This window comes from Amblyomma mixtum, chromosome 10 (genome assembly GCF_055824585.1).
Source record: "Amblyomma mixtum isolate Tamu chromosome 10, ASM5582458v1, whole genome shotgun sequence".
Taxonomy (NCBI): domain Eukaryota; kingdom Metazoa; phylum Arthropoda; class Arachnida; order Ixodida; family Ixodidae; genus Amblyomma; species Amblyomma mixtum.
Window position 1 is genome coordinate 15,645,696 of NC_143021.1, and position 13,131 is coordinate 15,658,826.

Sequence of the window (13,131 nt, forward strand, 5' to 3'; positions counted from 1 at the left end):
CAGCGCAGAGGGACGCTTCCTCCCGAGAACGCCCAGCTGGGTCACGTGGGCATGGCGTTCGAGGGAGCAGAGTGAACGCACGGCAGTCAACGAGGAGAGTCGTCCTCCAGCAGCGGAAGAGACCAGCTGCTCGGGAAGCCAGCCTTTACCTTCCAAGGGCCTGGGGCCCTCTTTACTTTTGGGTCACATTCTCTGAATAAAGACCCACTTCCCAGCCTTCACCGAGTCCACAGCCCGTTCCTCGCAACACCATCCATCCATCCATCCATCCACCAACCCATCCATCCATCTATCCATCCATCCATCCATCCATCCATCCATCCATCCATCCATCCATCCATCCATCCATCCATCCATCCACCAACCCATCCATCCATCCATCCACCAACCCATCCATCCATCCATCCACCAACCCATCCATCCATCCACCAACCCATCCATCCATCCATCCATCCATCCATCCATCCATCCATCCATCCATCCATCCATCCATCCATCCATCCATCCATCCATCCATCCATCCATCCATCCATCCATCCATCCACCAACCCATCCATCCATCCATCCACCAACCCATCCATCCATCCATCCACCAACCCATCCATCCATCCATCCACCAACCCATCCATCCATCCATCCATCCATCCATCCATCTATCCATCCATCCATGCATGCATCCATCCGTCCGTCCGTCCGTCCGTCCGTCCGTCCGTCCATCCATCCATCCATCCAGAAAAGCTGGGCATGAGCGCAAACCAAAGCACAGTTCTCAGGGTCCTTCGTTCTCTTTCCGAACGATGAGGCGTCGAACTCTTGAGAAGACGACTTCAGGTCAAGAAGGGCAGCAAGCTCGACTTTATGGCAGGCAATAAGGCGGCGCCGTTTGCTGATAGACCTTAAATTGGCCCGTATACAAAAATCATTGTGGAAACAAAAACTTTGCAACACTAGTTGTATAGTACCCTGCATGGCAGGTGGTAGTCGCCAGTTACAGTAGCGGAAGCATTTGTTGCTTTGTATTTTGGTCTGTCCCTTGACGCAGTCGAGCTTTCGACAAAAAAAAAACATCAGTGACGGGTTTAAAAGTGTCCCTTGTCGTCGGGAACAATTCTCACGGACAGTGCCGATCCTTAAGGCTGCGATTTTAACATTACAACATAGATGAAATGCTCGAAATTTCTACGGCTTAGCGTGCGAAAGGCAGCTGATCTTCTAGCTTAAGTCACACTAGTGACTCAGTACGGGGTGGGGATGGGGGAATATGCATTTAAAAATTTGTAAGTAGTAGTGAGTGGTTTTAATGACGTAATAAATGGAAGGAAAAGATTTTTGCTTGCCCCGGCATCTGCTATCGCTGCTGGAAGCACATGGGCTTTGGCAGCGGAAATAAAGGATAGGAGGCAGTGTGTAGGAGTGAAATGAAAGCAGTGAGGGGATATTAGAAAGGACAGGGAGAGAGGTACACTGTAATAAGACTATTTACACATTGTAACGTGCTTTGTGTCGACGACGAAGCGGAGGAGATCGAACTGTAGAGGAAAAACGAAGGTGGTCGGTCTGGCTGGTTTTGAGCTCTCCGCTCTGTCATAAAACGTCTCAAAAAGACGTCCCAGACGTGCTCAGTGCCAGCTGAGTACGTAACAGTTGTGGTGGACGTTGCGGGGTACAAACACGGATCCCTCTGGTCCTCGACGCAGCCGCAGAGTTGTTGGATTACCGCCCCTTACATTGGTTATGCTTCGGGACGCCGACGCCGAGCAAGCAGCACCCGCTGCGAGCCACTCGCAGCATCACCGCGAACCGCGCACCTTTGCTGGAAGGTCCAATGAAGACGTCGACGAGTGGCTCACTAATTACGAGCGGGTAAGCCGGTATAACCGATGGGATGCTACCGTGAAGCTAGCCAACGTCGTATTCTTTTTGGAAGCGACAGCCCTGATTTGGTTTGACAACCATGAAGACTCCCTCACAACGTGGGACCGTTTCACAGAAGAGGTAAAGAAGTGTTTTGGTGACGGTTCTGCCAAAAAGAAACGAGCTGAACAAACGCTGCTTCAACGGGCCCAATTACCTGGTGAGACTTGCACCATGTACATCGAAGACATCATAAAATTGTGCCGGGTAGTGAATTCACGGATGTCTGAAGAAGATAAGGTTGGACACTTACTTAAAGGGATCGCAGATGTCTACAACTTCCTTATCAGCAAAGACAGCTTGAAGTCTACTGCCGACGTCATTAGGCACTGCAGAACGTTCGAGGCCCTGAAGCTTCGTCGTATTGTCCCGAAATTTGGACGCCTGGCCAATGTCACCTCCGTCGCCAGCGTTGACTTCGCTGCTCCAGTGCCGATGGCTGACATGATTCGACAAATTGTGCTCGAGGAACTCCTCCGGCATCAAGAACCTGTGCACCGTGATTACGCCCAGCAGGACGGTTGCGCATTGCAGGCAGAGCCCGCGACACCATCCACTTCTTGGGTTCCAGCTGGCAGTGCGCAGAACTTCGCCGACCGGAGACCCTGCGATTTACGGTCCGCCTCCCAGTCTGTGGGAAGACGGCGCGCCTACACAGGCGGTGACTTCGCGCGACAGCAGCCTCCACCTGACTACAACCAGCGTTTTGACCCCGCTTGGCAGGCGCCATACGTTGACCGCTGGCGCCCTCCACCAGTGTGTTACCGCTGTGGCATGACAGGACACATATCGCGATATTGCCGCCGACGAGGCCCCATGCAACAAGACCGCCGCCCATGGCCGAACCCTTCCCTTAACCCCGATGTTGAAGTTCAGCACCCTACGCCACCATCCTCTTGGGCTAACTACCGTGCGGCACTGTTGCGAAACTCCTCGCCTGCCTCTGACCGCAGCCTGACACCACCACCTTCACGTCAACGACGATCACCGTCCCCTCGGCGCCGCTCTCCCCCTCCGGGAAACTAGACGGCGCGGCCGATGGAGGTGAGGCCGCCGGCGATGCGATGACATCAATACCTCTTCCCGTGTTTATGCTAAAGAACAAACTTGAAGTACTTATAGACGGAATTCGAACTATGGCTTTAGTAGACACCGGTGCGACTGTATCTGTAATGAGTTTGGCGTTTAAGAATAGTTTGGGACGAAAAATTATGTTCGGCTGGGATCAGGCTGTGGTGTTTCGGGGTGTTGGTGGTGAAAGATTAGTTCCACTTGGTGTCTGCTGTGCGAATGTTATTATCGATGGACAAATGTTCAGGACTGAATTTACTGTGCTGTCACGTTCTACGCATGACGACATACTTGGGATTGACTTTTTGTAGCAGTGTGGTGCAACATTAGATTGTCGTACAGGAGGGATTTCATTGAACGATATTCTGATGTCGGCTCTAGTGGAAGCTCCCCTCTTGATTTCGGAGCGTTCTCTGTGTCGGAGGACACAGTTGTTCCGGCGACGTCCGCCATATTCGTGCCGGTTGTTTCATCTAAAATTTTGTGCGACCCCTTTGACGCCGTGGTGGAACCTACTGCACTTACGTGCGCTAAGAAGAGTGTCCTCGTGCCTCGTTGCATAGTCCCCGTGACGGGTGGCCACACCGCGCTGTGGACAGTGAACTATTCGGAAGAGCCCGCCGTATTACCTCGTGGCATGAAACTTGCGCATTTCGAGGACCGTTTGTCTGTTTCAATCGCGGCGCTCAGTAACCGCGCTTTTGAAGAGCTGGAACACCCCTGTGAAGATTCCAAAGTTCAAGCTATGGTTAATAAGTCTCTTTCCACAACCGAGCGCCGCATTTTGGTGGAACTGCTTTCGAAGTATGTCACTGTGTTTGATTTCTCCCGAGAAAATCCAGCACCCATTCCGCGTTCTCGCATCCATCATGTGATCAACACCGGCTCCGCACCTCCAATACGACAGAGGCCTTACCGCGTATCACCGACCGAACGTGAGCTAGTAGACCAACAAGTTCAGGACATGTTAAACCGAGGAGTTATCCAGGAATCTTCAAGCCCTTGGGCGGCTCCAGTTATTCTCGTCAAAAAGAAAGATAATACGTGGCGATTCTGTGTGGACTATCGTCGCCTGAATACCATCACCAAAAAAGACGTGTATCCGCTCCCACGCATAGACGATGCCATCGACTGTCTTCACTCCGCCTCATACTTTTCCTCGGTTGATTTGAGATCAGGATACTGGCAAACACCAATGCATCCGAACGACAAAGAAAAGACAGCGTTTGTCACGCCTGACGGAGTGTATGAATTCAACGTTATGCCTTTTGGACGTTGCAATGCACCTGCCACATTTTAAAGATTTATGGACACTATTTTGCGTGGTCTGAAGTGGCAGATTTGTTTGTGTTATTTGGACGATGTTGTGATCTTTGGGAAGACATTTAACGAAAAGACAGCGTTTGTCACGCCTGACGGACTGTATGAATTCAACGCTATGCCTTTTGGACTTTGCAATGCACCTGCCACATTTGAAAGATTTGTGGACACTATTTTGCGTGGTCTGAAGTGGCAGATTTGTTTGTGTTATTTGGACGATGTTGTGATCTTTGGGAAGACATTTAACGAACATAAAAGCCGCCTCGCTAGCGTCCTTGAAAGAGCGGGCCTGGTCCTTAACTCTTAGAAGTGTCACTTTGGCGAACGCCATATAATTGTCCTCGGTCACTTGGTCGATAAGGACGGTGTCCGGCCGGATCCCCAGAAAGTTGAGGCTGTCACCAACTTCACAGCGCCGACATCAGTCAAGGAACTTCGCAGTTTTTTGGGCCTATGCTCGTATTTTCGCCGTTTTGTTCCCCGGTTTGCCGACGTCGCCTCCCCTCTCACGTGCCTTCTGCAAAAAGGCGTGCCATTCCAGTGGACCCCTGACTGTGAGTCTGCATTCCGCCATCTGAAATTTCTCCTAACGTCGGGCCCTATCCTGCGCCATTTCTGCCCGTCTGCTCCCACCCAAGTTCACACCGACGCCAGTGGTGTCGGAGTTGGCGCTGTGCTCATCCAGCGCCACAGCGGAGAACAGCACGTGATAGCTTATGCCAGCTGGTCACTGAGCAAATCGGAACGGAACTACACAGTTACCGAACAAGAGTGTCTGGCGGTAGTTTTTGCTGTGCAGCGCTTTCGTTCCTACCTGTACGGCAATGCTTTTACCATCGTCACGGATCATCATTCGCTCTGTTGGCGCGTAAACCTCCGTGAGCCATGCGGCCGACTTGCCCGCTGGGCTTTGCGGCTACAAGAATTCAACTTCACTGTCGTGTACAAAAGTGGCCGTCAACATGCCGACGCTGACTGTCTCTCGCGCTTGCCTCTTCCGACGACCGGTTGCGACGGCGACAACTTCGACGACTACCTCGCTTCTGTATCACCAACGTTTCCTGATCCTAACCAATTCAAGACTGAACAGCGCAAGGACACTACGTTAACGGCCCTCTTTGACTCCGCCAGTCATTCCACTGCTGCCCGTTTCTGTATTCGCGCCGGTTTACTTTACAAGAAGAATTTCACGCCCGGCGGTGCACGGTTTCTTCTCGTCGTGCCGGCAAGCCTTCGAATCCCTGTCCTTCAACTGATGCACGACGATGCCATGTCTGGCCACTTGGGAGTTGCTCGTACCCTTCACCGCACAAAAGAACGGTTTTACTGGCCCAAAATGCGCCAAACGATTCAACAATACGTAGCCAGCTGTGTCCAGTGCCAGCGTTTTAAGCTTCCTACGTCGTGTTCGCCAGGCCAGCTGCACCCTATCACACCTCCGACCACACCATTTGAGCAAGTGGGCATCGACCTGCTAGGCCCTTTTCCACGGTCTGCGAATGGTAACCGCTGGGTTATCGTGTGTGTTGACCACCTAACACGCTACTGTGAAACAGCCGCCATACCTTCCGCCACTGCTTCTGATGTGTCTATTTTCCTCCTGCGCTCCCTCATTCTCCGTCATGGAGCTCCTCGCGTCGTCATCAGTGATCGTGGGCGCCAGTTTACCGCAGATGTTGTCGAAGAACTGCTTCGTAGCTGGGAATGCAATTTTCGTCACTCGACACCGTATCACCCACAAACGAACGGCCTCGCTGAACGCACAAACCGCACCCTCACCACTATGCTGGCCATGTACGTCGATTCTGACCATAAGAACTGGGATAACATCCTCCCTTTTATTACGTATGCGTACAACACTGCCCAACATGAAACAACTGATTACAGCCCATTTTACCTTGTGTACGCTCGCGTTCCCCGCCGCTGCATCGACACCATCCTTCCTTTTTCCATCCACAGCGAGCCTTCCATCGCCGCCACACTCTGCCGAGCTGAAGAAGCACGTCGAATTGCACGCCTCCGCATTTTGGACTCACGGCAGCGCTCTAAACACCGCTACGACACCCGTCACCAGCCCATCTCCTACGACCCTGGCTATTGAGTGTGGTTGTGGACGCCACTCCGGAAGCGTGGCTTGTGTCAGAAGCTTCTGTCTCACTACACTGGCCCTTTTGTTGTGCTTGAGCGCATCAGTGATTTGAACTACGTCGTCTCGCGCCTTACTGACAGTGGCCGATGCTCACGAAAGACCCAGGTGGTTCATGTTGCTAGGCTGAAACGATTCAGTCCTCGGGACACTGCTTATCTGGCCGTGGGCGGCTTCGTCTGCGGAGGGAGAAGTGTAACGTGCTTTGTGTCGACGACGAAGCGGAGGAGATCGGACTGTAGAGGAAAAACGAAGGTGGTCGGTCTGGCTGGTTTTGAGCTCTCCGCTCTGTCATAAAACGTCTCAAAAAGACGTCCCAGACGTGCTCAGTGCCAGCTGAGTACGTAACAATATTAACATATGTACAGGTCACACGTGCGTGTTGATCTCGTTGAGTACAGTACATGCACACGCGTGCGACACAATGCACCGAACAGTTTGTCTTAATACAAAAATATCGCCCTTCTTCGCTAGCCGACAGGTTGATGCGACAGGTCGCTCAGCGTTGACCTAAATGCCGTCTCCGTGCATGCATAATGTGGCGGTCAAAGACGAGCAGGAGCCCCTCCTCGCGCATGCCAAAATGGCATCACGGGCCTTACCTTGTCTGCATCGGCGTCCGTGCGCACACTGGCTAGCGCTGACATGTTCGTCCAGGCACAGAGCTCCTCCACAGCCGCCGGCGACACCTGCAGGCTGGCGTCAGGGTCGCGGCCTTCCAGGTGCGCCAGCAGGCATTGGCGTAGGGTCATGTCCATACCCTGCAGCAGTGGAAAAAAAAGACTGCACCCAGGGGTCCTTTTCTTGCCCAAGCGTCAGCCCCTGTTGGCGCCGCAGTCCGCAAACGAATTTATAATCATTTCTTTCTTTCCCTCTAGGCATGAGGAAACAGGGATCCAAGGTTTGCTTGCGCTTGCGATGAAGAAGTGAAGGCTACGGCAGTGTCACATTTACGCGCTCACTACCAGGCCTGCCTTCATCACATCGTTAGGGAATAGCGCGACAGATGTGGACGAAAGGGTCCGTTCAGATGTGATGTCTGCCACATCACCACGACTGGAACTTTCGAGAGAGTGCCCAGTGCCCTTTAGTCTTCATGACCCAAGGCTGCGTGGTCCTCATTGCCGGACATGACATATTCTCAGAAGAACTGCAGATTGAGCTAGTTGATGTAGATTCACAATGGTGGTTCAACAGCGCAAACACACACACAGACCTAGAAAGAGACATGACACACGCTAGCTCAGCGCTGGTGTGTGTGTCTTGTCTCTTTCTTGGCCTGTGTGTGTTTGCGCTGTTGAACCACCATTATGGACATATTCTCAACCGACAAACGTGGGCCACGTTCTCCCTGCCGTTATCATCATCTCACTGCACTTAAATTGTGTCTTGTACGACTACCACTGTTAAAAGAAAATTTGTGCCGCGGTAGATATGGGAAGGAAAAGATTATTACTCTTTCGCAGACCACGGTGCAGTCTGAGCAAGAGGGGACACTGCCAAAAAGGCAGCTTTAGGGAGCATTCAGTGCTCCTGGTAAACACCAACAGCAGTGAGTTCACATGTAAGGTGTGATGCCACCAGCGCCCTTCAGCACTAGCGGAGGCCTGACGCTCGCTCAGGAAAGAGAAAGGAAAAGAAGAAGAGAGACACGAGGCGTGGCGCGAACGGCACGAGGAGACGAGCTCGAGCAACGAACAGGCGAGGTCACGGCTGAACGGCTTCTTGAACCCGGGTGACCAGGCATGGGGAAGCCGTCCTCGCCCAGTTCAGCGCAACCAGGGGCGTGCGGTCTCCTGTCTCTCGCCTGCCTCTTGCTGCCTCGGAGAGTGGACGCCGTGCTGGGCGCAGGCAGCTGCTGCCCGGCCCGGGGAGCCTGCCGGCCCTGCAGACGGTTCGTGCCTGTCGTCCCGTGGTTGGGACCTGCTGCTGTGAATAGGTGCCTCCCTGGCCGTGCCCGGGTGTCCGGACCTGGGCGGCCGCCTCGTCCCTCTGGTGCGTCGTCAAAGCCACTGCTGCGAGTGCTCCGCGACCGATTTCCGGCCTCTGCAGAAACAAGCTTGCGGTGGTGCTTGGTCTCGCCGCCTTTCTAGAGACAGACAACGGATTCCCCCGCCTGAGCCACTCCTCAACCCTCGGCCGCACGGTTCTCTACCCATCAATGACTGGTTGACTTTAAGTAAAACTATTTTTGTTCTATCTACAGACGTGCTCGGTCTGGGACAGTTTTCTGGATCCTCCGGGGCTCCACCTCGGAGGTCACTCGAGTCTGCTTGGGGGACTTTTCCCCTCACATAAGGTTTACATACCTGTACATAGCACCATATCGCGAAGGACATTCAGACTAGAGCGCATTTAAGAGAAAAGAAAATAAACTGAACTCACAATGGTAACAGAAATAACCTACATCATAGTGAAACACGCTTATTTAGAATCCTAAAAAGAAATAAGAGCGCATAACAGAAGACAGTACGAACGATAAGGCATGACAAGAGAAGAAACGAGAAGAACGCGAAGACAGTGCTACGGCAGTGCCTTCAAAACGCGAAGCATGGAAATTAACTCATTTTTCGATATTTCTTCCAAACATACTATTTTCTGCAAGTGCGTTAAGGTAATAAACCACGTTACAAGGTAAGGATTCCTTGCGGTGCAAACGCAGCAAAAAAGCAGACACCAAAGCGAATGATACCGTACACTCTAAGCAGGTGTGAAACGATGAAGATATAAAGCTGTTATTAAAAGTCGATTATTTGTTAGAAGCGCATTCACAATAATTTGCGTCAATGCAATGTGATCTTGAAATTACAAACTGTGTGAGTATGGTTTCGCGTGGGATTGTCATTCTTGATTTGCACTTAACACGACGCCCTCTTTCTGTGAAAGCAGTACCCTGTGCGTGCATTGCTTTGCTATTACGTAGCCCACGCAGTTATTAAGCAATAACTAATAATCGATACTGAATGTGCATTACAGATAAGGACCTTTGCGTGTGTTGGTACTGTATTTCTATGGCGACATATGACGCCATTAAAGCGACACTGAGGAGAGCTCTATTATTTTTTTATAGCAAAATCCGATAGTTCGGCATTTCATGGCTTTGTTGCCACTTGGCCGGCAGCGAAAGATGCATTTATTTCTAAGAAATTTGGATTCGAAGTTGAAAAAGTTTTTCCCGCCGCTCTGATTCAAACTTGGGATTCTCCTATGACGACACAGGAATAAGTGACGCGAAACATGACGTGCGCATGACGTAACGCAGACTCCGTGATTTCTGGTAGCCAGCAGTGCGGCCCAGCAGCAGCCGAAAAGAAAGCTACCGCCGGCCGCACGTTGAAGGCATCTATCGGCTATTGCGGCCGTCGCTTCGTTTACGTTTGCACCGGCGTTTTGCCAGCGTTACAATGGATCCCGTTCTCGAAGTCGTCAACGAAGTTCTCGCAAATAGACACCTTTAGCATACCGTGTACCTTGTTACCGTTAGCGGAATACCGGGAGCCCGCATACCGCTCTGAGCAGGCGCTGATTGGTCCCGGCGCTGCAGGAGCGCGCATAGCTATTGGGTACGTGGCGCCATCTGGCGACGTCAATGACATTTGCGCATGCATTTGCTGCGCCTCAGTGATTTGTGACATCTCGTGTCCTAGTGTTGCTAGAACTATTGGTTCTAGCAACACTGTTTTGTCCTATGACGACATGAAGCTTGTACTTGCGAGTTTGGCCTGTGGCGGCGATGCCTGTATTTTGGTTCTTGCTCTTTTCTACGTTACAAGAGCTTTGTTGTCAGTATAAATGGCGTTTTTGTAATCAGGAGCTAGTATTCTGCCGATGCAAGTCAACTTCAATTTCTCCTCAGTGTCCCTTTAATGCGTTTCATTTTTCTGCCAACAATGTCTGTATGTACAAGCGTGAGCAAAAGTGGAGAGGCTCCGTTGACAGGAGGGGCTGCGGGGCCGCACCTCGTCGCTGCTACCGCGCTGCGAGAGTGCCCCGAGGGAGGGGGGACATGAAAGAACAGCACACGACAAAGCAGCATACATCAAAACAGCGCGCAAAAAACAGCACAGCGACAAAATCGCTCAGGGAAAAAACGGCACTGCGACAAAACGGCACAGGGAAAAAACAGCACACCACAAAACGGCATGCGTGAAAGCAATAGCCGATATGCGAAATGCGCAGTTCTCGGAGCGCCGAGAGATGGCGCTAAGTCCTCCATGTTGGCTCGGTACAGAAAACGAAACCGCGGCCCTGCGTTGGGTTAAAACGGCTGCGCTTCGTTTGAAAAGTGGAATGACGATGCGCTCTTACGCTATGCTGTCCACTATGGAAAGAAACTACGATGCGTGCCAGAACTAGGTGCGTTCCAGCTTTTCGCTTTTCTATTTTCTATTTACTCTGTCCCAACGTTTTAGTAACAGCAAATGCCATGTGAGGTATCGTGTGTCAGCACGCCATTCACTGCACAGCTTGCGCTTTCTGCGCTGAATTTTACAAAGCTTTCTAGGTGATTTGCGTTTACATTAAGATACCGACCACAGCCTTTGTTGCCTCTGATCAAAATTAGAAGACGATTTCGTGCATTTATTAACTCTCCGGTCGGGCGTGAATATATAGACGCATACTTGAGCAACGTAATAGAGAAGGCAATTTTTTTGAGCGAGCCTACGCCTGTGTTCCTCAAGCGTGCATTCCAGTCGCGAAGAAGCACGTTTATTAACGGGCAGGTAAATCGCGGCCATGGGCACTCAGTGGGCTCCATCTAAAAACCTCGATTGCTCATGCCGTGGAGTTCTAAGCGCACTCTAAGAACCACACGCACGTTACTGCTTAGTTTGTTACGTGTTCAGTTAAGTTTTTCTCGTGTTCGATTAGTTTTGGAAGGGCTAGCAATCTCTCTGGACCATGGGGTTGTTGCAAGATCCCACACATTGTTTTCTTATAATGTCGTACGTGATTGCGCCCGCATGTTATGCGCGCTAAGGCGCCTTTGTGAAGCAATACATCCTACGTATAAAAACTGAGGTGCGAATGCTTTATTTGTTGAGGATTCCTGTACATTCGATATCTCCGGCAGCGAAAGTCTGAAAAAAAAATATAGCTACTTTATTGTGAAGGCGGGACGCATTTCCAAGCTAGAAAGTACGTGCAACATTGTTCTGAAAACCCTTCAGGCCATCAGATTTTATTATCGTTGTGGCAAACTGCAACAGCTTGCTTCGCAACAAAGCCATTTGTCCAAGTTTAGGAGGAAGCGAATAAAGTGTCGGAGGCAACCGAACATGCGAATTTCACCCCCACATGCACAGCTTGATTAGCGTATCGAGTCCGTGCAGGCACCTACAGCTGTACGCTCTTTCTCTAATCAAGACGCCGCGGTAGCTCAGTGCTTATCTGAAAAAAAAAACTGCGTCTTTGCTTACAATATTTTGAATTATATGTGCCCACTTTCGTCTTGTTAATATCGACTGATGACATCGCAATACTCGCTTCAACTGCGTCTTAAGCAAGACGCGGTTTCAACGAATTGTGGCGAAAATCAACCGACGCCGGGCTCTGAAACGGTGACGTTGAAAACCGCGGATGTGCATTGTACATTGCACTAAAGGAATCACATTACGCAGCTGGTCGAGGGTCCTGTGTCAATATACTGCAATGCACGAAGCTCCTGGCGTCGGCGGGAACGAAAGTTCACACTGTCACAGAAGTTTGTCACGATATATGTGCACTCAGCGCAAAATAACCGCTCGCTAACCCACCAGATGAAATCGCGTCCACCTGGGAATAAAATAGCAATGATAATGCGTGATACTTGAGCCGGTGCTTTAATGCGCGAATTAAAATGACAGTGGCGCAGAGTTCGACTTGCCAACACACTTCCCAGTGCCGATTCTGGCTATCATCAGCGCCAGACTTCAAGCGAAGCTCAGGACGCGGTAGGAGCAAGTTGGCGCTTACTGAAAGCAGGCACATTTGGTAAAAGATCAGCAGTAAAAACAACGCAGCAGCTGAAGCTTGCCTGTTGAAATTTCACACGCAAGATTCATGACAGCTATGCGTACATCAAGAATGTACGCATAGCAAGCGATGCACCAGCTCTACGAGCTCGCCCGAACCAAGATGGAAACCGGAAGTTGTGGGCGTGGTGTTGCCAGACCGCCAAGCAATTTCGCATATTGTCTACTGACGCCCCAAAAAACAGCACAGGGAAAAAACAACACGACGGCAGAAGAGCGCAGGGAAAATGCAGCGCCACGACAAAACGCCACAGCGGAGTACGGTGCAGCGCTGCTGGAGGGGAGACCTGTCATATTCATAACTGCAAACCATAAATCCTAACACATGCGGCAGCGACCTTTGGAGTTGAGGAACAGCGTTGTTTGAACGGTTCACATGGCAGAACTATAGTGGTCACATACTATCGCGATGGAAAGAAACGCGACCATACTCCGCTGTTCGAATTTCTCTTCAACGCACATTTACCACGATGGTAACAAAAATACGTTAAGAGTTATCCTGCATTGTATGATGGACGAATCCAGAGTCTTTTTGCTAACATCTCAGTAAAAGCGTGATGAAAAAGAAATGCGAACGGCAGAGCGCCCAGATTCCGCTCTCTTCGCATTTCTTTCCATCGCCCCTGTATATAGTCCTTGCTCGCTTAGCTTCAATTATCTAGTTTT

At 51.0% G+C, this 13,131-nt stretch overlaps 2 protein-coding genes across 2 annotated transcripts in view; one reads left to right on the forward strand and one right to left on the reverse strand.

Moving 5' to 3' along the window:
• The window catches only part of LOC149325196 (uncharacterized), a 156,101-nt gene that overhangs the window by 12,782 nt on the left and 130,188 nt on the right, over positions 1-13,131 (reverse strand). Inside the window, exon 4 of the mRNA XM_089564205.1 lies at positions 7,054-7,212. Within this exon, the coding sequence (XP_089420331.1) occupies positions 7,054-7,212 (159 nt within the window). The remainder of the gene's footprint in view (positions 1-7,053; positions 7,213-13,131) is intronic.
• On the forward strand, positions 1,735-2,940 carry LOC149325197 (uncharacterized). The gene has a single exon (XM_089563318.1). It carries the CDS (start codon positions 1,735-1,737, stop codon positions 2,938-2,940), a length of 1,206 nt encoding a protein of 401 aa, XP_089419444.1.

What these genes read in the sequence shown, in the direction of transcription:
- LOC149325197 (XM_089563318.1), top strand. Translation starts at nt 1,735, where the DNA reads ATGCTTCGGGACGCCGACGCCGAGCAAGCAGCACCCGCTGCGAGCCAC.